We start from the raw sequence: 27370 nt of genomic DNA, 5'->3' as shown, positions 1-27370 counted from the left end.
CAGGGGAATCTCCAGGAACTGCCAACACAATCTGGCCACATGAGGCATTGTTCTGCACCAGGAGGAACCCAGGGCCCACTGCACCAGCATGAGGTCTGACAATCGCTCTGAGGATTTTGTCTAACTGCAGTCAGGGTACCCTTTACTATGACATGGAGGTCTTTGCGACATTCCAAGGATATGCCTCTCCTGACCTTCACTGACCCACCGCCAAACCGGTCATGCTAGATGATGTTACAGGCAGCATAACTTTCACCATGCTGTCTTCAGAGTCTTTCACAGTTGTCACATGTACTCAGTGTAAACCTGCTCTGATCTGTGAAGAAAACGGGGTGCCAATGGCAGACCTGCCAATTCTGGTGTTCTCTCACGAATGCCAATCAAGCTGCATGGTCCTGGGCTGTGAGCACAGGTCCCAATGTCACCCTCATGGAGTCTGTTTTGACAGTTTGGTCAGAAACAGGCACACCAGTAGCCTGCTGGAGGTCATTTTGTAGGTCTCTGGCAGTGCTCCTCCTGTTCCTCCCTGCAGGAAGGAGCAGATACCAGTCCTGCTGCTGGGGTTGATGCCCTTTTACGACCCAGTCCAGCTCTTCTCGTGTTACGGCCGGTCTCCTGGTATCTCCTCCATGCTCATGAGACTGTGCTGGGAGACACAGCAAACCTTCTTGTTACTGCACGTATGGATGTGCCATCCTGGAGGAGCTGGACTACATACAAAACCATTCTCTTTTTGGGGGTTGTCTTGCTTTTGCCTCTCCGTTGCACCTGTTGTCACTTTCATTTGCACCAAAGCAGGTGAAATTGATTCACAATCACTTGTACTTCCTAAATGACAGACTGACATCCCTGAAGTTTAACTGAAGGTGTTATATTGTGTGATAAGTGTTCCCTTAATTTTTTTGAGCAGTATATTCCTTTAACTTAGCGGGTATGATGGTGAAAGAATAATAGGTAAAGCATTTTATTCTGATTAGATTTATTTTTCAGTTAAAAATTATGTATTAAAATGCTGGCAATAAGTATATTCATATATTTGATTGGCTGAAAAAGAACAAATTATAAATACAAGTTTAAATAACAAATTAAGTAATAATAAATACACAACCAATATTGAATTTTTAAGTAATTATCTAAAAATCACTGTGGAACATGGTTGGAAAGTGCTTGATGTTCTAATTTAAACAGGATGTTCTCATAACAAATTTGCCTCATCTTCTGTTCAATCCACAATCCTCGAAGGGGGATCCACTCCTGTATGTATATAAGCAAGGGCGATTACATCCACTAACCAATGGGTCAGCGATACTCGGGTGCCAAAGCCTGCCCTGCACCTGGGACAGCATATCCCGCCTGACTGGAAGCTGCCCACGAGTGGCCCTTCAGCATGTTGTGGACCTCTGCCATCCACGGTCTCTGTGGCCAATTTGGTGCCACCAAGAGTACCCTGGCGCACAGTAGCCTCACCTTCCTGAGCAAAGCCGGCAAGAGAGGAAGTGGAGGAAATGCATACAGCCTCACATGTGGCCATTAAAGGGTCAGGACGTCTGTCCCCAGGGGCCCTGACAAGCAGTGCATAGATGTCTACAGAGGACAGCGAGTGTTCTCCGCTGTTGCAAAAAGGTCCACCTCCACCTGACCAAACACTATTAAAAACACTCAATAACCTAAAGTGGTTTATAAACTATAAAGGATCGTTTGTGTCATTATACTAGCAACAGGGTCAGGTTCAATGAAATGTCAGTTGAAGCCTCTTCATGCTACACACTCATAGAAAGTAATGTAGGTAATGTAATGGTGGCCACAGCACTTCACTCTAATTAAGAGTCATAAAACATCTCCATATACTGTAGTTGGTTAGATTTAGGAGAAAATTGTTGACTTTTGGTTTTACCTGGGTGAGAGATTTGGGTGAGAGATTTGTCCCATCCTGGGTGAGAGATTTGTCCCATCCATCCACCCAGAACTACCATACAAGGACTTTGCTGCTCTTTGTACTAAATTTGGTTAATATTAGAGTGAATGGACTACCCGAGCAGTTGTTATTGAGATCATTATTGCCATTGATGGGTTTACATTGGTGTTAGTTGGAAGACCTCATTTGATTATTGTGGGTTTCTTTCAGTGTTTTGATGAAAAAAAAACAAAAACAAAAACAAAAACAAAACAACAACTGAGAATCAAAACAGGAAAGTCCTCAGTATGAATCAAACATTGCCAAGAATCTACAGGGCTACCTGCCCAGGCTGGAAGCACACCGCTGGTGTTATTTTCTAAGACAGATAATAAATCATAATAATTTCACTTTCTGGCTGCATGACTCAGAGACACACCTGCATTCAACTGAAGCAAAAACATCACACCCTACCTGACTGTTTACTTGAACTACACACACCCCTCCTTTGTATCACGTAAAAAAAAAAAATAAATCCTCTTTCTTTCCTCCTTCTTTCCCTCTCAGTTCACAGTCGTGTGTTGACAAGCTGTGTTGACTCATCTCAGCTTCAATCCATAAAACACATCACCTTCTGACATATGATCGTAGAAAGACAATAATCCATATTGAAAATTTCCACCTTATTTAAACAAATAAATTCATTTAAATGACAACTCTAAGGCTTTTGTTCAGGTAATCTCTACTGAGTGAAATGGGTGCAAATCCGAAAATCCCCTGTAAATACACCCTACATAAAGAAACTAGTTACAATGCTTTTTAACTTGGTATGGCCACAAAGCAACAGACACAACAGTGATAGTTTTGGTGGCTATTTAAAAATGTAGTCTTAGACGAAAATGCTTATTAGTTTTATTAATAAAATTAAGGCACAATGTGCTCAACTCCGGTAAGGGCGGTTAGTCAAAAAGAAAAAACCAAGGACAGCACTTCGACTATTAAACTATTGAATTTTGCCACACAGACATTCCGGGCAAGATGCCCTTTTTCAGTGTTGTTCCTCGCAAATTTACTAAAAAAGGTGTGTAATTAGAGGTTACCCCAATCACAATTAGCACAACAGGTACATGCAGTTCACTTGAACTGCGGTTATGACTGTTAAAGTCTAGCCACCAACGTTATAATCATGGTTACGAATACAACACTTAAATCACAGATAAACCACATATTTAGTATTCAATTCAATTCAACTCAAAAAACTTTATTTGTCCCCGGGGAGCAATTAAAGGCACATGGAGAAGTTGTACACAGACACAAACAAGTCAACACGTTCAGTACACAAGTCAGCATGTTAGTGTTTGTTGCGGCCAGGCTCATTCATTCTTTATTTTGTGACCGCAAACTTAAACCTTTTTCACAAGAAAAACTGGCTGCCAGCCAGGCTGAGCCAGCCTGCTAGCAACTGCCAACTACCTAGTAACACTGGATCAAAATGGGCTTTGTATTAAATCAAAGCTAGCTGAGCTAGCACTGCAGTACAAACACAAAAAGCATCCAACCTACTACTAATCATATAGTTAGCTTCAATAGTACAACATTGCCCCAGACTGGAAGAAGTCAAATTTGCTGAGCAACAAGCTAACGGCTGATTCAACAGGCAGACCTACAAAATAAACAGCAAAAACATAGCATAACTTACAGATGTTGCTTCGGCCTGCTCAGTCGTCTTCCGTGATCCACACACTTTACATATATTATAATTTATATCAGATATTCCGTCAATGCAATTTGTAAATTGCATTGACGGATAGCAAGTGTCAACGAGCAGGTATCGGTGGTTAGCAGGACAGCTAACCAGCCTCGGCACTCTCAATCCTGCCCGTATCTCCTGCTCTTGGCTTGCTGGATGCCCGACACGCTTCATACTCTCCGGTCTCGACTTCAACGAGTACAGAGACTCACTACTTCATCCAACATTAAAATCAAATTTTTCAATGTCCAATCCCTCGCAAATAAATCATGCCTCATACATGATCACATACGGGACAAGTGTTTGGATATAATGTGCCTAACAGAAACCTGGCATCAACCAGATATATTTTCTGTTTTAAATGAGACCTGTCCTCCTGGCTACTGTTACCTCCAACAAGCCCGCAGCTGTGGTCGTGGTGGTGGCTTGGCTGTCATCTACCGCAATCACTTGGTCCTGTCTCCCTTGCCCCTCCCTGAACTGTCCTCTTTTGAATGTCTTGCATTCAATAGCAAGCATCCTCTCCCCATGACTGTTCTTTTAATCTACCACCCACCTAAGCCAAATCCACGTTTCATCCCAGAGATGTACAATCTTCTTTCCACCTTCTGTTTAACTACCCCCAACATCATAATTCTTGGAGATTTTAACATCCATGTCAACACCCCCTCCTGCCACCTTGCCTCTGAGTTCCTACAGCTACTGGACTGTTTAAATCTGCCAATCAGACACACCCCTCTCATCAAGTCAACTCCACTCACCTGTGCTCTCTGCTCTGCTCTGGCTGCATTTAAGCCCCAGCTCCACTCTCACTCATTGCCAGATTGTTCTCGATGCTTGCACCAGACTCTCCTGCGTTTCTCTGCCTGATCTCCCGGTTTCGACCCTGCTTGCCTCCGACCATCCTGCTTGACCAATCCCCTGGAAATCACCTCAGCCTTCCGTCCCCGACCACGATCCTCGCCTGTCCCTTTCTGGATTCTGCCTGTCTGCTCCCTTGGCTATCTGGTGATTACCGGATTCAGCTCTACAGAGTGAGTGTCACTCTCGTCTCCTCTGTGGCTTCCTGCAGTTCAGTGACTCTGATTATTCCTTCACTGAGTGAGTACAAGACTGAGCTTCACGGACGTTACTCACCAGTATCCTGGTTTGGTTCGGCTGAACCTAATCTACAATCCCCACCAGAGACTGTTAAAGGCCAGCGGCCAGAAGACAGACTGTTTTGCCTACTGCCATTGATTCCTGCACTTGTGCAAATAAAGTTTGTTACCAACGATACCTGCCTGTCTTTGTGCTGCTATTGGGTCCAAACCAAACCCTTTACACCACAGCGCGCCACAGGAAATCATTCCTGCCTGTGCAATAACCATATTTCAACTGTAGCATTATTTATTACACTGGATGTGGTTGTTGTTGTTGTTGTTACTATTACACGGTATATATGGATAAATTCTAGGAGTACATTTCTTGTATTTTTGTTCTGTTTTTGTTCTTATATATCGTTTTTATTCTTCTACATATTTCTGGACTTTGAATGGAAGCAGCTGTAATGCATGCAATTTCCCCTCGGATCAATAAAGTATTTCTGTTTCTGAATAAAATAGATGGATGAAGATGAATTTTCATTTCCACATTTTACTCACACTGGTCTAGCCTCGGTCTTGACGCAGTCTCGCCTTGCCTTGGTTTTGGTCTTGATTTGATCTCAACCCCTCAAAGTCTTGGTCAACCAACATTTTTATTTATTGAGTAAATGTGGAAGACTGCAAATAAAGCCAAGTGTTTACTGCAATTCTACTTTCTTCTTTTAACCGGTTTAAAGAGCCTTTAGAATTCAGTTCCTTTAAATGTATGTATTATAAAATGGTTAAAGCTGCTATAAGGTGTTATTAAATCTTATGTTGTTATAAAATAAGTGTTAAATAGCTCTGTGTTACAACCGTAATCACTGTTAATGGAGCGTTTGGTTAGTAACCCATGACTCTCTTCCCCCTGCTCATGCAGTGAAAGAGAAAAGACATTTTCTGGTATCCCTGGCCACTTTGTCCCATCAGGACAGAGAACCCCATGACTAGGTGGTACTATCTGCTCGGTGAACAGCAGGACTTTCCTGCTCTGGAACCTACACTGGCAATGGCGGGACAGGGAAACTTACCAATTCCAGCGCTACTGCTGACTGCATATACTTCCAAACATGCCAATCGATGAAAACCACTTGAAGAAAAGAAAGAGGCAAAGAGAGCTGTGCATAGAGAGGAGGGAGGGAATTACTAACTGCAAAACGGACAAGAAGTTAGCTAAAACGACAAAGCTTATAGCAGCTTAATGCACCTTTTTGGCCGATGGCACGCGCGAAATGTCACCTTGTGCATAAATATTTTGATGTAATCAGGTATTGGAAGGGTAGGCTGAAATAACACATAAAGAAAAATAATTTAAACTCTCAACAAATACACATTGAGCATATTGGCAAATATTATAACAACAATAATTATAATAAAACCCAAACATAATCGGCCTCTCCTTAATCGTAGTTGTAGGTTCAGGTTAGTTGAAGATGAATGTGTAGCCTATATTAATCATGACTGAGAGGTAGTCATTATCTCATTAGTGCTGTGTCAAACTAGTGTCAAAAGCAAGATGGGGGTGCTCTTGACCTGAGGCAAAAATCTAATACCAACTTTGGAGGGGACAACTAGGCTGTCATGAAATTTTCTCTAGACCAATTCCTGAAGAGGACACCAAAGGCAGTACTGTAACACTGCCTACATTTCTACATTTGCTCAGCAGCAAAGGACTTTATATAAAATCTGGACACAGCCATGGAGGCGAAGCCCTGTTCATTCCTACAAAAGTTGCTCAGTGGCTTTTTGAAGCCCAAAAAGCTGGACTTGTACCGGCTATGAAAATACCTGGAACATCTGTGTTGTGTGGCCCATTGTTACCACCTGGCTCAAGGATGGCAACAAGAAGGGAGGCCACACACAGACATCTTAAGCAAAAAGTAATTTATTTAACTCAAACCAAGATAAATGTTAACTAATTAGTGGAATGTGTACAATAGGATAGGCATCAGTGGTGTTAGCAGTGTGTGGATGAGTGAAGATTTGGTGTATTGTGTGTTTGTCAAGTGCATCAAACCAAACAAAGAAAAAAGAGGCTGAGGGTCCTGCTGTAGGCCCAGGTGAGAGATACTCTGGAAGCCCAGCCCAGAAAGTCAGGCACAGGCAGACGCCCCTCCCAGCTCCACCTATATCTGCAAAAAACAGAGCATATCAGACCACCAGGCAGAGTGGGAGGGGTCGTCACACCCATAGAGTGTGCCAACTAAAGACTTCCACCAACCAAGAAGGCTGACTTCTGGTTTAGCACCCGGCTAACTTGAATGGGGATAGCATAATTCTCTTCTAGACTTTCCAAATTTAATAGGACCAAACAAAATTCTGATAGTGAAATGAGTCGTTTCTCAGGGGTTGTGAGGCTAACAGAAAATAATTATCCACCATTTAACAGATGCTTCTTTCACAAAGTTAGCTTATGGGAAAAAGTCTTTTTGCATTTGGCCACTACAAAAACTGGCTTCAAAGCCTGGCGGTCATCCTGAGGGCTTGTCAGCAGCTAGCTAGCAAAGGTAAGCTTACCACTTGCTAACAAGAGTGATCTGCATTTCAGTGCAGAAGAAAAAAAGACTGGTGATGCTTTTATTGAATTCAGCAGGAGAAGTAAAGAAGCGTGTCTTTTGTTTTACTAGGCCTAAAGATGCTTACTGGAGATCAGCCACCAATGACAGACTCAGGCCTGCATCATGTGCCACTGCTGAGGGCTATAGCGGCACAGATGCTTTTAATTTTTTGTGTTTAATATTGGGAAGACAAATCAATTTTTCCCCAAGATAGGATACTGGGGGGCCATGTCCCCTCTATGCTCCTTAGAATTTATACCTATACTAATGGGCGTGGCACCCACTTTTTAAAATGTGCGGTTTGGACCCTCCCACTTTTCCCATGTTGAAAATGCTTCGGTCTATCCACTCAGTGCTCTTTTCAGAGCACTGCATCTGTGTTTTATCAAATCCATTCCACTTGCTTATTGAGAATGACTAAATTAATGAAACTCCAATACCACATTTTCACTGCTACCTTGCACCAAGACAGATTGATACACAGACTGACACGTTATCATGGATCCTACTGATCTTCTTACAAGACCCGCCCTTCTCTACCTCTATTTGGTTGGCTTTGTTGCTTTCGTTTTCTATGCTTGACTCAAACTCACACACAGTACCTCTAATAATGTCTGTTTTTGGCGGTTTATAAGCTGTCCTTTTGTGGTTAATCACACCCGTCTCTTCAGCCTCTCTTCCAGTCTTCTGTTGCACCTCTCAGGAGCCCCATTCACACTGCCGTTTGCATGTGGGGATCCTGCACCAATTCTCCGCATTTGTCTCTGTATGAAAGTCTCTGATGCAGCGAGGGGTGAAATTGTGAGAATGGATAAGCCGGCGGCGCGGAGCGAGGGTGTGTTGGTCTGATGGTGTTCACTGTCTGATAACTAAACAGGTTCTTCACTCAACAAAATAAAGAGAAATGTCCCACAAAGCAACGTTACAGAACCAAACAACAGTAACGTAGTAACTGGTTGTGTCTTTGGCAACTTATATGAGGAAAAAAAATACCGCAGTTATTCACTGAGAAGTGTCTGTCATCTTGTCTGTCTGACCGACTCTTCGTCACATTTCTGCCCGAAAAACAGCGTCTGTCCCCGGCAAAAACTTACTAACTGTTTGTCGCGGTGAAAAAAATCACCGCGATGGTCAGCCCTCCCAACCGAGACTTCAGTGAACTTTCCCCCAGAAAACAGCCTCCCTCCCCGCAAGTGACAGAGTCAGACAGCGTCCTCTCTTATGTAATTATGTAATTTAGAGAAAAACATAACTTTGTCATTTTCCAGGATGTTTGGTGGGTCAGGATCCCAATCACAACACATTATAACTGCATCCATATAATTATAAACAGTCAGCAGGTACATGTTTAGATTAACAGGGGGACACCAGGGTAAACACTTTGAAAAAAACACACACGTCATCATCATGACGTGTACCGTCACGCCTTTTTTGGAGCCGCGGCGCCGGCGTGCTGTATGAATTACACTCTGGTTCATCTTTTATGCCGGAGCTGTGTGAACAACCAATGGCAGAGAATTGGCGAACCGCTGCTGCAGCGATAATGCGGCGTCTCTGTGTGAAAAGGGCTAAGGTCACTCATCCGCCAGAGCCGCTCTTCAAGAGCAGACAGGCAGGCTGCAGCCAGGCTGCCTTGCCGCTGCTCCCCCACCCAGCCTGTTTGCTCTACACAGACACACACACCACCAAGACTGGCTGTTGCAGCTGCAACAGTCAGCTTACCAGGGAAACTACAGCTCAGCATCCACTCCTCGCTCAGGACACTGACACAGAACATACAGTTCAGAAATATTAACATGTCAGTTATACTGACAGAGATTTCCATGACCCTAGTAGTCCACTGGACAAGAGGAAGGGAGATTAGTGGGACCCAAGGCCGAGTGCCAGTTCTTGGGTGTTCTCCTGTGTCCATCCCCCTTACCTGGCAGTCCGATGTACAACCAGTGAGAGGGAGGGAGCTCAATGGGCCACAATGAATTCAGTGTTTAATCAGACTACAAAAGAGAAAAGAATTAGTTATCTACTGTGCTATTTCCTGACAGAATGTTCATTGGCTGTCTGATGATAATGGGTTGATGTTGTGTTTTATGAGGGGTGGATGTTCTGAAAATAAATTGAAAGCTAATAGTGATCAATTAAATACATTTACTTTTTAATTAAGATATAATTTGATGGAAATTAAATGCAATGTAACTTTTAATATAACAATATACTCATTAATGAAATGATATTAATTATTTTTAAAAAGTATTGCATCATTTGAGTCGATATATTGCAATCATAACTTCATTCAATGGACATTTCAATTGAGAAGAGCATTAACTGTATTTTAGTGCCTTGCAGTTCAACTCACTTCATTCAAGAAGCTATTTAAGCTATTAGAAACTAGTCATTGTCAATTTACATACTTTGAGCTTTTTAATATATTCAAATATGTGATCTGGGGTACTTCCTCTGGACAAATTTTTAAAACGTAGGTCTACCGATAATTTTTCTCATGCTACTATAGCTAGATAAAGTATCAAAGCACCTGTTAAAATGCAAACATGATATGACAAATACAATTTACACAAATACACAAGGGTGGATATTTCATTTCACTGTTGGGGAGACAATAAACAGAAATATTTGTGTCTCGTCATGTCATTATAGGCTACATTATAGAAGGTATAGGTCTACTGTGTTTCATATGACTGAGCCTACAATTAAAAATGTTCATTCCTATCTCTGAACTGAACATGATGATGAACTGAACTGAACATTCCTATCTCATAATATATCAGACTTTGATCCTTTGTCTGCCTGCTCGTCCTTGTGTTTGTTTATCTAAAAAGATATTAGCTATTTAATTGTTCTATGTAGGTCATTTGGGCATTTTGTTGAAAGTAACTAAAAAGTAGTGTAATAACTAATATATAACTCTACACAGACATTAATGTTATAATGTAATATGTTACTTTAAAATGAAGGTAACTAGTATTGCATTTGAAAGAAAGTTGCCCAACACTGTATGACAAATACACTTTATACAAATACACAAAAATTCTAGGGGAGATCACTGAAACCTCTTATAAAAAATAGCAGCCAGAACGGTAATAATGACTTTCCAAATGTGTATTTCCTTTGAAAATACAGTGTGAATGCTGACAGCTGAATGATTTTGAAAAAAACTGCTGAATATACAGTAAAATGATGGCCTGAAACGCATAAAACTATCATGCATTGCACTACACTGCGGAAAAACCCTCATGTAGTAGTAGTAGAAGTAATAGTACATAGTTGTAGTAGTAGTACAAGTATTATTATTATTATTATTATTATTATTATTATTATTATTAGTAGTAGTAGTAGTAGTTGTTGAAGTAGTAGTAAGAATAGTAGAAGCATATTTTAAAAAGCTGAAAAGGCAGAAAGACAGAGGAGTAAAAGGCTGAATGGTTCTCTAGCTGAATGAATGCTGGAGCAGAAGCAGAACGAAATTTGAAAAATTCCTCATAAGAACGAATGGGCAAAATTTTGCAGGAAAAGATGTATGTTAAAAACAGAAAAGCCAATAGTAGAAGCCATAATGTCCCTTAAAAGCTGAATGCCTTCAGCAGCCACACTAATAGTAATAATAATAGTAATAAGGACCTCCATGCCTATGCTTTTTACCCTTACATGATCATTTATGCAGATGTAGGACATGTACAGTATCAGGCCTGTCCTCGTTACAGTTAGCCTTTGTTTGGACAGTCTGCTGCCGCCAGGCAAGAGCTGACTTGTCCAACAGAATTGTAGCTAATTATTTAATGTGTGGATTAGAGGCACTGTTACCAGCCTCGGGTTATGGGTTTGTCTCACGGGGACAACAATGGGAAGCAGCCGTAGTTAATGCAGCCTCATGTGTTACTCTTCTTTTAAGGCTAGTATCGACTACTACAGAAGTAGCCTAGCGGAAGCTAGTTGCCTGCCCACCCCCTCCCCTCCCTTCCCCTCCCCTCCCCTCCCCCCGTCTCCCTCACCGACACACACCGCTTGGAACCTGTCTGTGGGAGTGTATGTGTGTGGTGGAGCACACCTCCTCCTTCAAAAGCCCCGTCACGTCACCTCCATCAGCCCACAGTCTGCTCGGAGCTCGTCAGGATTCCGTCGGGACTCTTTCACTTCACTTGTTCCACATCCCGGAGCTTTTCTTCAGTCATGTTTTGGGTTTCTCGCCCCGTGTTTGTGTGGTTACTGTTTGCGGTGAGTGCTGTGTTTTTTTGTTTTTTATCTGTCATCTTAACTCAATGCTGCTGGATAAACTATTCAAACTCTATGTCTGTCTGAACGTTAGACTCCATGAACATGACTTGTTGCGTGTCTGGAGTTCCTGTAAGCGACCTGTGTGATGGAAGATGGTTTGTTTCAACAATAGTGACAGAGTTCCCCGGTATGTTTTCAGCCAAATGACCTGTCCTATGTATAGAACATGAACCTGAGGTTGACTTCCTCACATAGGCTTATTATCTTGTTCCTGTTGACACTAACACATACCTGGCTGTCATGGCAGAAGTGGGCTGTGCTGTCAGACAGACATCATCTTTCACCCAACAACCTGGTACATTTCTAATCACAACCCATTCAGAGCTTGTTTCCATGAGGCAGTGTCAGTCTTAATATGGTTAAGCTTATAAACTAGAAATTAGATAATTTCACATAATTTGAATCATACTGAACACAGCTTTCTTATGCTTGTTTACATTTGCTTCGTATTAAATCATGATCTTATTATAATTATCAAATGAAGAATGTGTTTATAATGGAGATAATACATACAAATGTATTATTAAACATTTCCATCTGTTTTCGGGGTAACAGCCTACGTATTAAAGTAATGTATGACTTTTTGCAGTAACAGTGTAATGTAATGCCTTTCCAATGGTAATATTACAATCATCTCCAGTAACACATTACCACCCAAAAGTAAGTGTTTTGTCAATGATTTATTTTTTTCAAAACAATTTATCTACACCAATACAGCAATTGTGTTGGTGAAATGCGTGGCCATGGAGTGAGAATCCACTTTTTTTTTTAATGGTATACTCCCAAGTTGATCAGTGAAAAGGACAAAATCATCATAGTCATGTGCAGTATATTGAAGTGAACTATGTAAAGCAATTTTTCAAGTACTCATAATTTATTAGATTTTGATCCATTCCTGTGTCCAAAGTTATTAGTTTATTTTAAATGGTCTGGGCTATTTAATTGTTCTATCATTATTAGACTATTGTAATAGCTTAAAAGTTGGCATTTTTACAACATAGTGGTAACCACTGCATGTGAATGCATGAATGGACCAGATCTACGCTTCGGAGGACAACCTTCATTTGGCTATACGATATCTCTCCCCACTGAAAGTGGAATGAACTGCAGTTTACTTGAGTGTCTGTGCTTGATGACCCAATGTGAAACAATGTTGTCCTCTCCCGCTAAAAACAATATTAACCTCTTCCACTATGAACGACTTTAACCTCTCTCTGACTGATTTGTACAGTTTGCCATGTGCAATATTACAAGCCTGACAGGAGGCCGTGGAAAGGTTCATGCACATTAATATTAGAAGAAATATTAATATCATATCAAGTGCCCAAAAGAACAAACAAATATCTCTCTTGCTCAGTCTTGATGCACAAAAAGCATTTGACAGAGTCAAATGGGGCTTCCTACATGAAACACTTAAAGTATTTGGATTCAATTCCATCTTCATTAAATGGATAAAAAATATTTATAACAACCCAAATCCCGCATTAGAGTGAATGGGTGCTGCTCAAACTTTTTCCCCCTTGAAAGAGGGGTTAGACAGGGCGACTGTCTTAGTCCCTTATTATTCGCGATTAGTATAGAGCCTCTAGCTGAGACTATAAGGAACAATAAAGATATAAGCGGAATAGCTGATGATGGATATAAAGAACACAAACTATCGCTTTTTGCGGGTGATATACTTGCATTAATTAGTAATCCTTCATTATCCATCCCCGCTTTAATGAAGGATCTAAATGACTATGGAACAATTTCAGGATTTTTGATTAATGAAACAAAAACTATTGCAATGATGCTTTATGGGGAGAAGTAGGTTGAACTAGAGGAAAAAGTAAAGTTTCAATTGACCAAGAATGTGTTTAAATACTTGGGAGTGGTAATAACACCATTATCATCCCAATTATTTACAGCCAACTATGAAAAAACTGATGAAGGAAATAAGACAGGATCTGAAAAAGTGGGAGATCTTACCTCTGTCATTAATGGGTAGAGTAGAAACTGTACGAATGAATATTTTACCACGCCTGCTTTTTATGTTTCAGTCACTTGCATTGATTATTGGAAAAACCACTTTCAAATCTTTGGAGAAAATTATTTCAAACTTTATTTGGCAAAACAAAAAGGCAAGAATAAATTATAGAAAGCTGCAATGTTCCAAAAGGGACAGAGGTTTGAATTTACCCAATTTGCAAAATTACTATTGGGCAGCTCAACTCAAGGCAATTATGGGTTGGATTACAGAAGATACAAATTTAATGTGGGTGGGAATGGAACAGAACTACTGCCCAGTCTCTCTAGGTTTTCTACCATTCCTGAGTCAAACAGATTGGAAAAAACTTAAAATAAAAAATGAATGGGTTCAGAATACCTGGAAAATATGGAATAAAATAAAGAACAAATTAAAAATGCAAAATACAATATCAAGACCTAGTAAAATTGACACAAATCCAGATTTCCATCTATCTAGTATGGACATTGGGTTTAAAAAATGGACAGAAAAGGGGCTGGTATATATTGGCCAACTTTTTGATGGGCAAATATTCAAATCATTCGAACAGTTAATTTAAGAGTTCACTTTATCTCAAGATTCTATAGAGCATTACAACATGATCTTAAAAATAAGGATTTAGAGAGTAAAGAAAGACGGTAACTTGAACTGAATACTGTAATTGCTGAAAATGAATGGAGTGAAACTTGCTTGTTAAGTCATAAATTAATATAGTCCAAATTAATAATCCAAATTGGAGGGAGTTTGACTGGAAGGTAAAAAGTAGGTTTTTTAGAACTCCGGTTATAATGACCAAATATGGTAAATCGACAGGGTTATGTTGGAGGGGTTGTGGCCAACATGGTGTCCTTACGCACATACTATGGGCTTGTCCAAATATACAGGGGTTCTGGGAGGATGTTCGGAAGGAAATAGAACGAATTCTGGGTATGAAATTGAACCTTGATCCGAAGTTAATTGTATTAGGCATCCAAGTAGGATGAGCAACTGAGAAAAATACATTTTACTTACTACGGATCCTTCTCCTGATAGCTAGAAAAAACATCACAACCTTATGGTTGCAGCCACAACCCCCCAATATTATACAATGGCAACAAAGGGTGAACAAGGTGTTCATAATGGAAGAAGTTACAGCTAAAATACAGTTGAAAATGAATGCTTTTGTTGATGTCTGGACACCATGGATGTTAGCCATACCTAAAACAAAATGTTAGATTATGACTGCTATGTCTTATGAGAGTATGTCTTTAGTTTTTTAGTTTTTTCTCTCTTTCCTTTTTTTTTTTTCTTTGTTATTATTGGTGTGTGTCTTTCTCTGTAGTTTTTGGCTGTTATGAATTGTACATGAATTAAGAATTTAAATGAATACATGAAATGCATGATACAAATAAAAAGTAAAAAAAATTATATAATTTATTAATACCTTAATAAAAAACAAAACAAAACAAAAACCATCATGCTACGAGCACCAGAAATAGATATTACCAGAAAATGTTCAAAGACTTAATAAATAAACACTTTATTTTCATTAGACATAAACTTCAAGCACAGTCTACTGACGTTATGGATCAGCAACACCTTTAATCTCTTTGAGACCCTTGAGGTTTTCCAACACATCTTCACACCTAAACAACTAAAAGCTAGATTAACAGTGACTCCCAAAATTACATTAATCACCATAGTTCATATTTAACAAGTGTTTTGTACAGTGGCTTGGAGACAAGCTGATCACAAAGACAGCTCAGTGTTTGATAAAAGGGGTGGCATCATTTCCAACATGTAGAATGTGGGCACTGACTTGCTAGGCTTGCTCTAGCAGCTCAAGTTTGCAACTCTTTTCACACCATCTGCCGCAATAGACACAAGTCAGTCAGTACTTCCTGGATAACAGGTCAGTCCCCCCCTCTGTCTACAACTGCCAGGTCTTATTTCAGTTTGACTGAACAGTGTACAGTAGGAGCTGCAGGAGGTGAGATCAGCAACAGCGAAGGCATCTCTCCCCCTTCTTTATTGTTGGGCATGTTCAGACTGTGCTCGATTGATATCTGAGTGACTATTCCATGTCTGTTTTGTTCTTGTTGGAACGGGACTCCTAACATGTCATTCTATATGGAGTTTCATAACGGCAATTCATTTTCTGCATAGTTTTCAAAGTTGTGTTATACCTCATTGTAAGGCTCCATGAAATGTTTATATCCACATAGACAAGATGCCCTAATTTTGGTCAAATGCAAAAAGAAGTAATGTCAGTTCACGAGATGCTGAAAATATGAAACTTAGATATCTCCATGTAACAGCATATGACTACGGCACATGTCAGAGCTTTATCCAAATGAGCCATAGAGATATTTCATTATCATGTTTTATTGCTTTTGTAAGTTGCTATGAGAATATTTGTCATTCTGTTTGATATATATGGACCAGAAAATAAACCAATAAAAAAATATGAAAATATAATTTGCCCTAATAAGACATGCACAAATACAAATAAAGTAAAAATAAGAGAGACAATTTCATCTTTCTGTTTTCTCTCTACCAACAATGTTATCAGTGTTCTTCCTTAGAAATACGTTTATACAGTTGGCCAAAAAACACACCTCGTGTTCAGGATTCTTTGTCCTGTAATTCTGTTGTCATAATAGCAGGTGAGTGTGTGTGTGGAGGAAGCATGTTGTTAAATATGTAGCTGATCAAAATCAACATCACAACAACCAGGTGCACTAGTAGGCTTACATTGAATAGTGAAAAAATAGTGTAAGTATAAAATGCTAAAATGAGTCGCCAAATATACTGTACCTGAATTGTCGTAAATACACAGTTGTGGTCAAAAGTTTTCATACACTTGTAAACAACATATTCCAATTCCAATGATTTCTACAGCTTTCATTTTTCTGTGATTGAATGGGTAAATTATTATATTATAAATTAATATATTATGGGTCTTCTGAAAATGTGACCTAATCTGTGTATGACAAACACTGGGTTTCTGTTCCACATGCAAACAATTTAGCATAATCTTTAGCAGATTTTATTCTAAAAGTACAATATTAGATATTAGATGTAATATTATTTTTTCTTTTATTTAATGAACATTAATTATGATTAAATCATATTTTGATTATACCATGGAAGTCTCAAACAATAAATCGTATTGATATCAGCAACAAAGAAAAGCATGAAACATTTGCAAATTCATTAATAATCACTGATATAAGAAAGAAACATGAAGGCCCTGTGATGGATCCTTGTGGTTCGCCACATGCCACACAGACTGAAAAGCGAAACCATTTTTCATCACAAATCTGATGTTGCTCCCTCTGGTGCTGAACCATTTTAATTTATGACATTAAAGTAGTTCCACTGAACATAGTTTGCTCTGTAAAATTATGCTTAAATTATCCTACGATTAATTATTAAGCACAATTTTTGTACTTTGTGGTACAGTTGTATTCTGTGCTAGGGACCTATTGATATGATAACCATTTAGATAAGCAGCTGACTTTACATGTTTGGATCGTAGACCATTCTATTAGGTAAGGATTGTGAAGTATTTCCATCTACTGTATTACAGCTGCTGGTCGTTGCTGTGGTGAAGGCCAACGCTGGAGAAAATGTGGTGAGAAAAAGAAGAGAATGGATTCTCCCTCCAGTACCACTGAATGAAAATGAAGACTACACTCAAGTAGAATATATTAGCAAGGTGAGACACTGATTACTGATTCACTGACACACTTGATTCTATCCACCAATTCTCAAGCAAAACCACCGGCGTAAGCCGACAGATTTTTGCTCCAGTGGTCCAGCTCTATAGACTATATTATTTTTCTATACTTTACTGTAACTTGCATCCAACCTACTCTTCTTATTTAGTTGGCTTCCTATGAGGCTCAACGTTCACACAGATTTTCTTGACTGTACCTCAGTACTACAACGCCAAGAACAGTTGGCTGCCCTCCAATTAAAACAGTAAAACAAAATGGCTAAACATACGTTACCAACCCTTGTCAACAACTTGTAGAGATGTTTTAATCACATTTACATAAAAAAATAAAATTAATGCACTGGTTCTTGACATCCTCAGATGGAAATGGATGATGACTTTTGTGTTGATTCTTACAGCCAACATCAGAGAAATGGTCTGCTTTGCTAGTACCTTCCACATTTTCATATAACAACAACTGACAATGACTTCAGCACAACATTTACCTAGGTGAAGGACAATCCAACATCTGGAGGTTGTGCTGTGTTAAATGGTGACATAGACAAGTAACAGAAAAATAGGGTGAATCACTGCTGCAATGTTTTTAGCAGGATAGAATTACTCCCTTTTGATTGGACTTTGTAACTTTGCAGATGTTTTACATGCACAAAAAAAGCTTTGTATAACACTAAGGAAAGGAAAAACTCTGTGTATATTCAGCTGTAGAAATCTGTGTACACACGAAACAGCAAACATGCATACGCAGTCTTTTCGTCAGATTTAGAAAACCCCTACGTACACTTGTCCCCACGTGTCTTTTCCTCATACATCAACGCTCCTGAAATTTTATGCGCGTGCACAAGCTGTCTGACCTTCCCCACAATTCACTATAAGTAGCTCTAAACATGCCCCAAATGACCTTGTTTGCATATAAAGGACCAGAATTTAGTTTAGTGTTGAGGAGAAATGTTAGAAGCAAAGAAGCAGTTGAAGAACAGGAAGTGTAATTTTATGGACCATGAACTTGAAGTAATGATTGATCAGACTGACAGATGACAAAGAGTATTATTTGGGGGTTTCAGTTCTGGCTTTAGCAACAAAATGAAGCAAGTGACATGGAAGAAAGGGACAGAAGCGGTGAACGCGTGAGTTCAGAGCCACAGATCTTGGAGGAGTTAAAAAAAGTGGTCTGATTTCAAGCAAGAGGCCCCAATGAGAGTGTGCAAGCTACTGTAAGTGGAAAGGGGATCCCCGCGCTCTCTCTGCTTGAGCCTAAATTGCGCATTGACAATGTCCTCTAGCAACACCAAAGCAGCTTTTGTATCATGTGGCACAGCCATTATGCAAGGCTACAGCCCTTTATATAGTGCCGGTTACACCTGAAGGTATTCTTACTCCCCACTAATACAGGAAAATAATCTTGATTTACGTATATGAAGATCAAGTATTTATTTGTTTATTTACATGAGGATCATTATTAATGAAATATAATTACAGAAGACAGTAAAACAATGTTAACAACTCATTCATCACTACATAACCATAGTGAAGGGTTTTTAAACTATAGATGTAATCCTAACAACCTTTATTGAATAAAACAGCTCTAAATAAAATGTCACTCTAATTCACACTTATCATTTCTGCAACTCGCAACATCACAGTAATCAGACTGAAAAGACTGTGTGCATGGTATGCATGGTGTTAAAGATGTGTACCGGTACGCACAGTTTCACCCTCTGTGTGGATTTTTATACAATTGGAAATTTGCGTGGAAGTACATTTTTTGTGTAAAGCATAATATACACATCAAGCTACAACACAAACATTGATTTTGATAAACTTCAGAACAGTATTTGGATGAAATCCACAATTAGACAAAGAAGTCCCCAGAGGGGACCACTGGACCATGTATCTGCAGAGTGCACTTGTTTTTCTGAAACTTGTTTTTTGTCGTTATTCATTTTTTCTTCCAGTGCAAATGCTTTTGAGTTTGTTTTTGTTGTTAAATTATCATCTTCTGCTTTGTGTTTCAGATTCGATCAGATTTTGAAACCACGGAAGACATTACGTACTATCTAGAAGGCGCTGGTGCCAGCATGGAACCGTACAATGTGTTTGTGGTGGACTCTAAAACTGGAAAGATTCGTGTGACCAGACTGCTTGACAGGGAAGTCATTAGTGTGTACAACGTGAGTGACACATGACAGATTCTATTCAATTCTAATTTACTTTTTGACTTTGATGTCACTTTCCCCTTGATATAATTCAATAATTGCTGCTTTGTATATTTAATATTGAAACATTTGGCAGCCATTTGCTACACTGTCAAAGACTACAATGTAAATGTGCCTGCTAAGACAGATGACAAAGACGACAACTTTTGATTTTCCTTTTTCAGCTTTCAGGTATAGCTAAGAAATCTTCTGGCATAGAAGTAGAGAAAAAAATTGACATACGCATCAAGGTTGAAGATGTGAATGACAACGCTCCAGAGTTTCCAACCACCCAATTTGGGGAGGTGTTTGAGCTGACTGACAAAGGTTAGTGTTTCTGCTTTTATGTCCAACTTTCACATATGTCTATCCTGTTATGTAATGACCTGGCAACTTTGCATAGCTTTGTAAATAAAAGAAACATTATGATTGTCTATTTTGTTTCTCTTTCTATTAAGTGTAGTTGCTAAGCATTAAAAACACTGGGTTAAAACTGATCCAATTTGGGGTCAATATAGCAACAACACAATACTAGGCAGTTCTGGTAAACAATGGTGTTTTCAACCATGGGGCAAGTCATCATACAGTCGTACATTATACAACATAAATGAATTGTTTTCTGAGCTCAGTTTTCCTGTTGCCTCTGAACTAGTACATCAGGCAGGGTGAAATCTAATACCTTCAGTTTGCTTGAATCAGACTGAAGATAGTAGGATGTATCTAGATTAGAACTATTAAGTTTAATGACTGATTTCTTTTAATGCTGTATTTACAGATACTTCAGTTATGAAAATAAGTGCAACTGATATAGATGAACCAGGGAATGAGAACTCTCAGATCGCCTATACTATCAAAGAGCAGAGTCCAGCTGATGACATGTTCTACATTGCCAAGGATGGGAGTGTCTTCATCAAAAAATCCACCCTGGACAGAGAGGAAAGGACTACACAGACAGTGTTTTTCTTTGTTTTTGAGAGTGTATACGCAAATCCAGCGACGTACCGTATGTAGACACGTTGCCATTACAACTGTACCTACAATATCCACGCGTTCGAATGCAAGCTGTGCTAAGAAGTGAACGGTTTTCCATTTTTACCTTTACTCTCAATGTAATGTTAGTGATGTCCGGGGCATCAAGAAGAATCTGTGCAGCTCCTATGCTGCACCAGTAGTGGCAAACCTAAACTGAATGTGAAATGCACAGGCCTTTATTTCTCATGCAGTGTCTCTGTCTGAGACCATATACTTTAAACACTTTCCCTGAGCGTGCAGAGGACAAAGATGTTCGTGGATCAAGAATTTTTATAATTATTACTGATTAATAAATACCTATAATAGAAATAACAAAATGATTTTTTATTAATAATATAACTGGTCATTAATGATTAAATGCAGCTCATGATTGATTATGCCAACTGGCTAGTAAAGTAACAGTTACGACATAATTTGAAATGTGGCGGATGGTCAAATTTTTCTCTATTTCTCCTTTAGCTACTCAACTATTGTCATAACCAATGTTTAATATGTAATATCTAAATAATGTTAAAATTGCCATCAATATAAGAGAGACTGAAGTAAAAGATATTAGAAAAGTAACCACCATTACAGTGTGAGTAGCCTCTATGTCAGTACCAGCTCTTTGCAGGCCTGAACGGTACTGCGCATTTGCAACGCTCAACAGAGAAACAGAGTGCGATGTCTCACTATGATGCCATCCATCTAAGTTTCCTTACAAACATGAAAAGGAAACATACAAAAAAATTAAAAACAATACAAACTTGTCCACTGGCAATGCGAAAGGAGGTTAATGTCTTTTTTAAGTGAGTTTACCTGCGCTTAAAAATGCCTCACACTTTTGGTGTAAAAAAGGTACACTACTCAAAATTAGTTAGTGTTTTTTTAGTGTTTTTCGTGATTGCCCATATGCTTTTATGCACCCATATCCCAATATCCCTAACTAATTTTGAGTAGTGTATTAGACTGATAAAGGCTGCAAACAGAGTTTAAACCCTGACTCCAGCCAGTGTTACTTCCTAACGGTTAACAATCTTTTTTTAAACAGACAATGGGGGCAAGGGTAATGGTCAAACATAATCCATTACCATCACAACCAGACTCTCATTCTAGCAAGATCAGCATGATTAGCATGGATAGCAGTACAGTGAATATTAGCATGGATAGTGATAGTGGTCTCTCTTACATAAATTCTTCTTGGGTAGTGAGGAGCTGCAGAGTTTAATCATGGTCAAAATGTAACCTGTGCTGTACATTTACTGCCACTAGACTAGACTTCTCTGCTAAAGTTTTCCTCTGCTCCGATCGCCAACACCTGGCTGCTGTCAGCTCAGCCACCGTCTCTCTTTCTCCCTCAACCACACGCAAACTAAGCACTGAAATTTGTGAACGTTTGACCACAAAATTAAGTAATTTGTCACAAAAATAGTTAGCGAACAGCTTGGCTAAGTAACATTGTCATGACTAAACACCTTCCCCATAGGATGTCTCATCACATATAATATTGTATTATTTCAGGCACTGAAAACATCCATGACATAGTTTACCTAACAGTCCTATTCATTATGTAGGTTGATAATATTCCGTAGTATTAAATCTTTTTGGGTATTTTTTCCGTCTGAAACATACAGCAAAGCGAGTCCCTGCTCTAACTCTGATTGACTGTGGCTCAGACATTTGTTCAGTGGCTTTGAATCTTATATGTTTTCTGCTATGCCTTTTCCATGTTGCACCCAGACAGCAGACATTAATCATACTTCACCTTTGAATTGTATACTTAATTTCTAATGTTTTCTAATTTCAGAAAGTTGAAAGGTACACTCTAACAGTGATGGGTCAAGACTTAAATGGCAAACCAGGGGGAAACACAGGAACTGGCACTGTTAACATTAAGATCCTTGATGTTAATGACAACCCTCCCACTCTGGAAAAAGATGCGGTAATTTTTTTTCTTATATTGGGTTAAAGTTGAAATGTTTTTCAATGAAAGTTTTCAGAGTTGCACAGTTTAATTTTTTTCTTTAAATGAAAAAATACAATTAAAAAATGTGTACATGTCACAACTTACACATCAAAGTCAAAGACACAGAAAACGAATAATGCAAAAATGAACCCTGTTACTGTCATCCTATGATTCCAATTTGCAGTATGAGGGCAGCATTGAGGAGAACACACAAAACGTTGAGGTGATGAGACTCAAAACAGAGGACCTGGACTTGAAGGGAACAGAGAACTGGGAGGCTGTGTTTGACATTGAAAAAGGCAACGAGGCAGGATACTTCGAAATTAAAACAGACCCCAAGACCAACGAGGGCATCCTAATGCTTGTCAAGGTAATGAGCAACACAACAGTGTTTCAGTGTTTAACTTTTAATGGAGAAGTATATGTATATGTTGGTCTCCCAGTCTTTTGTGGGATAGTTGTGGTAAATGCAGTGATCATGCTTCATACACAAATAATTAAAAGAATAATTTGCTCATCATGAAAGGAGTAGATGTAGTCATGACTAGAAACTACACTAGAAAAAAAAGGAGTAACTCACATAAAGAACAAATGTTTACAGACAGACAGCAGAACCAACTGGTATAAGCTTTTGTTGAAAAGCAAGGAACCTAAAAAAGAAGGAAGGGACATTACGTCACTGAATCATGCTTTGGTGCTGTGGTGAGAGCTGTATTGAAGTCTATGAGAGATGCATGAAGAAACACACTAAAACCTAACATCTATGTCATATGACTCCAGAAATGCCTCCGGTAACTCAAAGGTAAACTTCAGAGAGTAGTTTAACGACTGATTTTCTTATCGGCATGTTGTTCATCCCTCAATTTAATTTGGGAAAGGTTCCTGTTCGCAGTGTAATTGCAGTCTCATCAGTAGTATTTGGTCAGACCCACCCCATTTGGTCACGATATTATTAGCCCCGTCAGTTGGGGCAAAAATCAGCCGTTAACCTACTCTCTGAAAAGTGTTCTTTCATTTTCATTTCATTTCATCATTTTCTTGCATTTCTTCATCAATAGTCATACAACGTAGTTATGTTGGGTTCAAGTGTATTTCTCCATGCATCTCCCATAGACTTCAAAGCAGCTTTCACTAAAGTCTGGCACCAAATACAATACAATACAACAATACAATACAATATTCAAATAGTTACAGGTTATTTGAAATCAAATAAAATGGTGGGGATTACGCACCAACTCCTGCTCTAAGTTTACTGGTTTCTGTTCCACTTTCACACCCTGACACTGGGAGGTGCATGTGGCCTCCTTGGAGCTAAGGACTCTCATATTAGCCAATGATCACACTGATTAGTAGTAATTCATTTACACACAATATAATGCAAACCAACAAAAGTATGAACCTGAAAATGAGTATAATATTGGACCTTTAAAATAGATGTCAAAAGTAAATAACAGGGATGACATGATTCATCACTTTCCGGGGATTAAGTTTTAGCTTTAGATTTGATCTCATTAACATTTCCAAAGGGGTTGTTACATTATAATTTATTATATTGAACTGCCAATCTTCTGCTTCTTCCAAAAGGGTTGTTCATTTTTTATTGAATTAATAATTTACTTCTCTATGATTTTAGACACTTTGAGGGGGTCTCTTTAAGACATAAAAGGCCTCAGATGGCGAGTCATAGCGTCAACTTAATGTGTCATAAGGGTGGATTAACTAAGCTCTATCAAGTTTCTGTTCTTTTCAGGAAAAAAGGTATACAAACAATAATTCCACCAAATGGATGCAAAAACTTAGCTATGACTTTAAGAAGTTTAATTGGTATACCTATAACTCAAACTGTAAACTTGCAATAAAGTCGAACCAGTGAAAATGTCTCATCCATGGTACGTGGCCTTTACACTGTGGACATACATTAAGACACTATCTGCATTTTAGTTCTCATTTTACGGAATCTTGTGAGCATGTATTGACAAATACACACAAACAGGAAGGCTTTCAATAAAGATTTGTGTTCATTGTGTTTCTGTGTGTCATTTCACAGCCTGTGGATTATGAGGATGTGAAGGATCTTGAACTAGGACTGGTTGTGAAAAACAAGGCTCCACTACACCCTGGATCTGGGGCAGGTGTTGGAGTTGGTATAGGTGGTGCAAGTGGTGCAAGTGGTGCAAGTGGTGCCAGTTTTTCGGGAGGATCATCATGGCAAAGTGGGAACAAATTCAAAACCTATCCAATCAAAATCAATGTCAAGAATCAGCCTGAGGGGCCAGCTTTTATCCCCAAAGTCAAAGCTATTCCCATCTCAGAGGGAGAAGAAATTGACATTAGTAAGGTTATTGTCCACTACCCTGCAACAGATGTAGACACTGGGAAAACAGCTGAGAATGTCAGGTCAGTGCATACTCAAACACACACACACACATGAAAGCCTCTATAGATAAAAACACTCTCAGCTTAATTGTATTACTCTCAATGATAACAACTGACACTACTTATTTCTGCTGCAGGTATGCCAAGGGCTCAGACCCTGACAACTGGCTAACCATCGATCCAAAGACAGCTAAGATCAAACTAAACAAGAAGCCTGACAGAGAATCTGAATTCCTGGTCAATGGGACCTATTATGCTAAAGTGCTGTGCATTACAGAAGGTACACTCTTCACCTGTGTGTCTGTTCCAGCTCTAGATGTTTTACATGTCAGACTAGGACTCTTAGTGAAATAGCTGTAAAAATTTACTAAAACTCAAAGCTTAAAATGTAAACTCTACTAGACTTCTACAAGCCACAGTGTTTACCTTACATAATCCACAATATGAAAGTGATAGATAAAACAAACACTCAAAGTTGGCTAATCTTACAGCCTTGCCAAAAGCGGTAAAGTAAAATGTAAAGTTTGCTCTGAGAATGGCTCTACGGGAAACGCCATAGAGTCATTAGATTAGATATTATTCTTCAGGAACATAGATGACACCTTTTCTGCATGTTGATATTAGGTCATGCAAAATGAGTCAATTAATCAATGTAAAGAATACACAGTAAATGGAAAAATGCAAATTTGCTTTAAGCAGCACAAAGTAAGGTGAAATAAAGAATTTGCGCCTATGTTAAGGCTTAGTGACTCCACTTCATGAATGAACTGAGACAAGAGGAAAACTGAACAGCAAAAATAATTCTGGTCGATTTTGAGATCTGTGCTGTAACAAAAACATTCTGTATGTCTAGTAAAATACTACCTAGCTTCTGTTAACATTGGTATAATCAATGCAATGGCCACAATGGCGGTGAATGAACAGACATTACAAACAGCCCAGCAGTCAAAATAACATAAATGAAAGAGAAAATTTGCCTCACATTCAATCTGAGAGCACCATAAATTCTCACCACTAACAGCAAACAGTGTACACCTGCTGTCCAGCAGGGGGAGTTAAGCGCTTGTCTCTGAACTTGTCTCTGAAGAATGGAAATAGTAACAGAGGAAATGCTGAATGATCTGATCTTATTTCTGTTTTTCCAACACAGACATGCCAGCTAAAACAGCCACCGGCACCATAGCCATCCAGGTGAAAGATTCTAATGACCACTGCCCCGAGCTGACCAGGAACCTCCAGACTATGTGTAATACAACTGATACTGTTATTGTGAACGCAAAAGATGAGGATGTTTTTCCTAATGGAGCACCTTTTCGCTTTGCCATTGTCCCAGAGGGCACTAAGGGCAAATGGAAGATGGAGCCTCTCAATGGTGAGGAGAACACTGCCAATTATTTTAAAGTTTTGAGAGATAAATGTAGATAGTTTATATAAATACTAGGGTAAGGCCTTAAAAATATTACCTCTGGTGGAATATGGAAAAGCAAAATTTAATCTTGAGTCTGTATTTTAGTACAGTGAACGTCAGAATAAAGCATATGTTTTTCTTGTTGCTGGCAGACACTGCAGCTATCCTGAGGGCCCAGGAGTCCATGTGGCCTGGTATTTATGAAGTGGAATTGTTGGTGAAGGACCAGCAGGAAAAGGCCTGTTTAGAACCACAAAAAGTGACCATCCAAGTTTGTACCTGTGAGAATGGAAATCAATGTAGAACACGAGGTCCTAATGGTCAGATCAGCAAAGGAGCAGAGTTAGGACCTGCAGGCATTGGACTGCTACTTCTAGGCCTGCTGCTCTTACTGCGTAAGTATAATGTGATGCTCGTTCCTATGAAGACACAATCATTCACGCTCACATTTACACCGACAGGCAATTTAAAGTGTCTGATTAACCTTGCATGTGTTTGGACGCAACAGTGGTAACCACTGCGCCACCATGCTGCCCAGCATGCACGAGTCTCATCTCATCTCTCATCGCATTTTCTTAACCGCTTTATCCGTGAGGGTCGCAGGGATGTTACCGCTTTATCCCCTCCTTTCAGGAGGTTGCGGTGGTTACTGGAGCCAATCCCAGTTTTTCATATGGGTGGAGGCATGCACGAGTGTGAACGTCAAACTTTTAGGGGGCCCTATTTGGGTTAACCACCATCGCCACGTCGCCCCAATCTTTAAAAAATGAACAACTGTTTTGGGGACCAAAGGGATCACTGACTGCAGCCTCAGTTTCTTTTCAACAATGTGGACAGTATGATCACAGTTAGTGTAAAATGAGTAGATATTTGTCACACTTAAAGTCATGGTCGCAAACCTCTGAACAATTCATTTTTATTATAGTGAAAAATGAGAATATTAATAGTCGTATAATTTTTTAACAGACTTTTCATTCAGTTGTTTTAAAAAAGCATGGTAAAATGAGTCCAAATTTGTCATTCTTATAGTCAAGGCAATCCTGAACAGGACATTTGTGAAAATTTTAGCAAACCTCTG

At 39.2% G+C, this 27370-nt stretch overlaps 1 protein-coding gene across 1 annotated transcript in view; it reads left to right on the top strand.

Moving 5' to 3' along the window:
* Window positions 1-221: 221 nt before the first annotated feature.
* LOC141004314 (desmoglein-2.1-like) overlaps window positions 222-27370 on the top strand; it is a 30783-nt gene continuing 3634 nt past the window's right edge. Inside the window, exons 1-13 of the mRNA XM_073475745.1 lie at window positions 222-412; window positions 533-618; window positions 4491-4678; window positions 17190-17318; window positions 19352-19507; window positions 19717-19858; window positions 20307-20487; window positions 22361-22484; window positions 22693-22878; window positions 24556-24905; window positions 25022-25164; window positions 26035-26256; window positions 26445-26687. Coding sequence (XP_073331846.1) covers window positions 222-412; window positions 533-618; window positions 4491-4678; window positions 17190-17318; window positions 19352-19507; window positions 19717-19858; window positions 20307-20487; window positions 22361-22484; window positions 22693-22878; window positions 24556-24905; window positions 25022-25164; window positions 26035-26256; window positions 26445-26687 — 2341 coding nt within the window. The remainder of the gene's footprint in view (window positions 413-532; window positions 619-4490; window positions 4679-17189; window positions 17319-19351; window positions 19508-19716; window positions 19859-20306; window positions 20488-22360; window positions 22485-22692; window positions 22879-24555; window positions 24906-25021; window positions 25165-26034; window positions 26257-26444; window positions 26688-27370) is intronic.

Source organism: Pagrus major, chromosome 11 (genome assembly GCF_040436345.1).
Source record: "Pagrus major chromosome 11, Pma_NU_1.0".
Lineage (NCBI taxonomy): Eukaryota > Metazoa > Chordata > Actinopteri > Spariformes > Sparidae > Pagrus > Pagrus major.
This window is presented reverse-complemented; position numbering and strand designations above follow the sequence as displayed.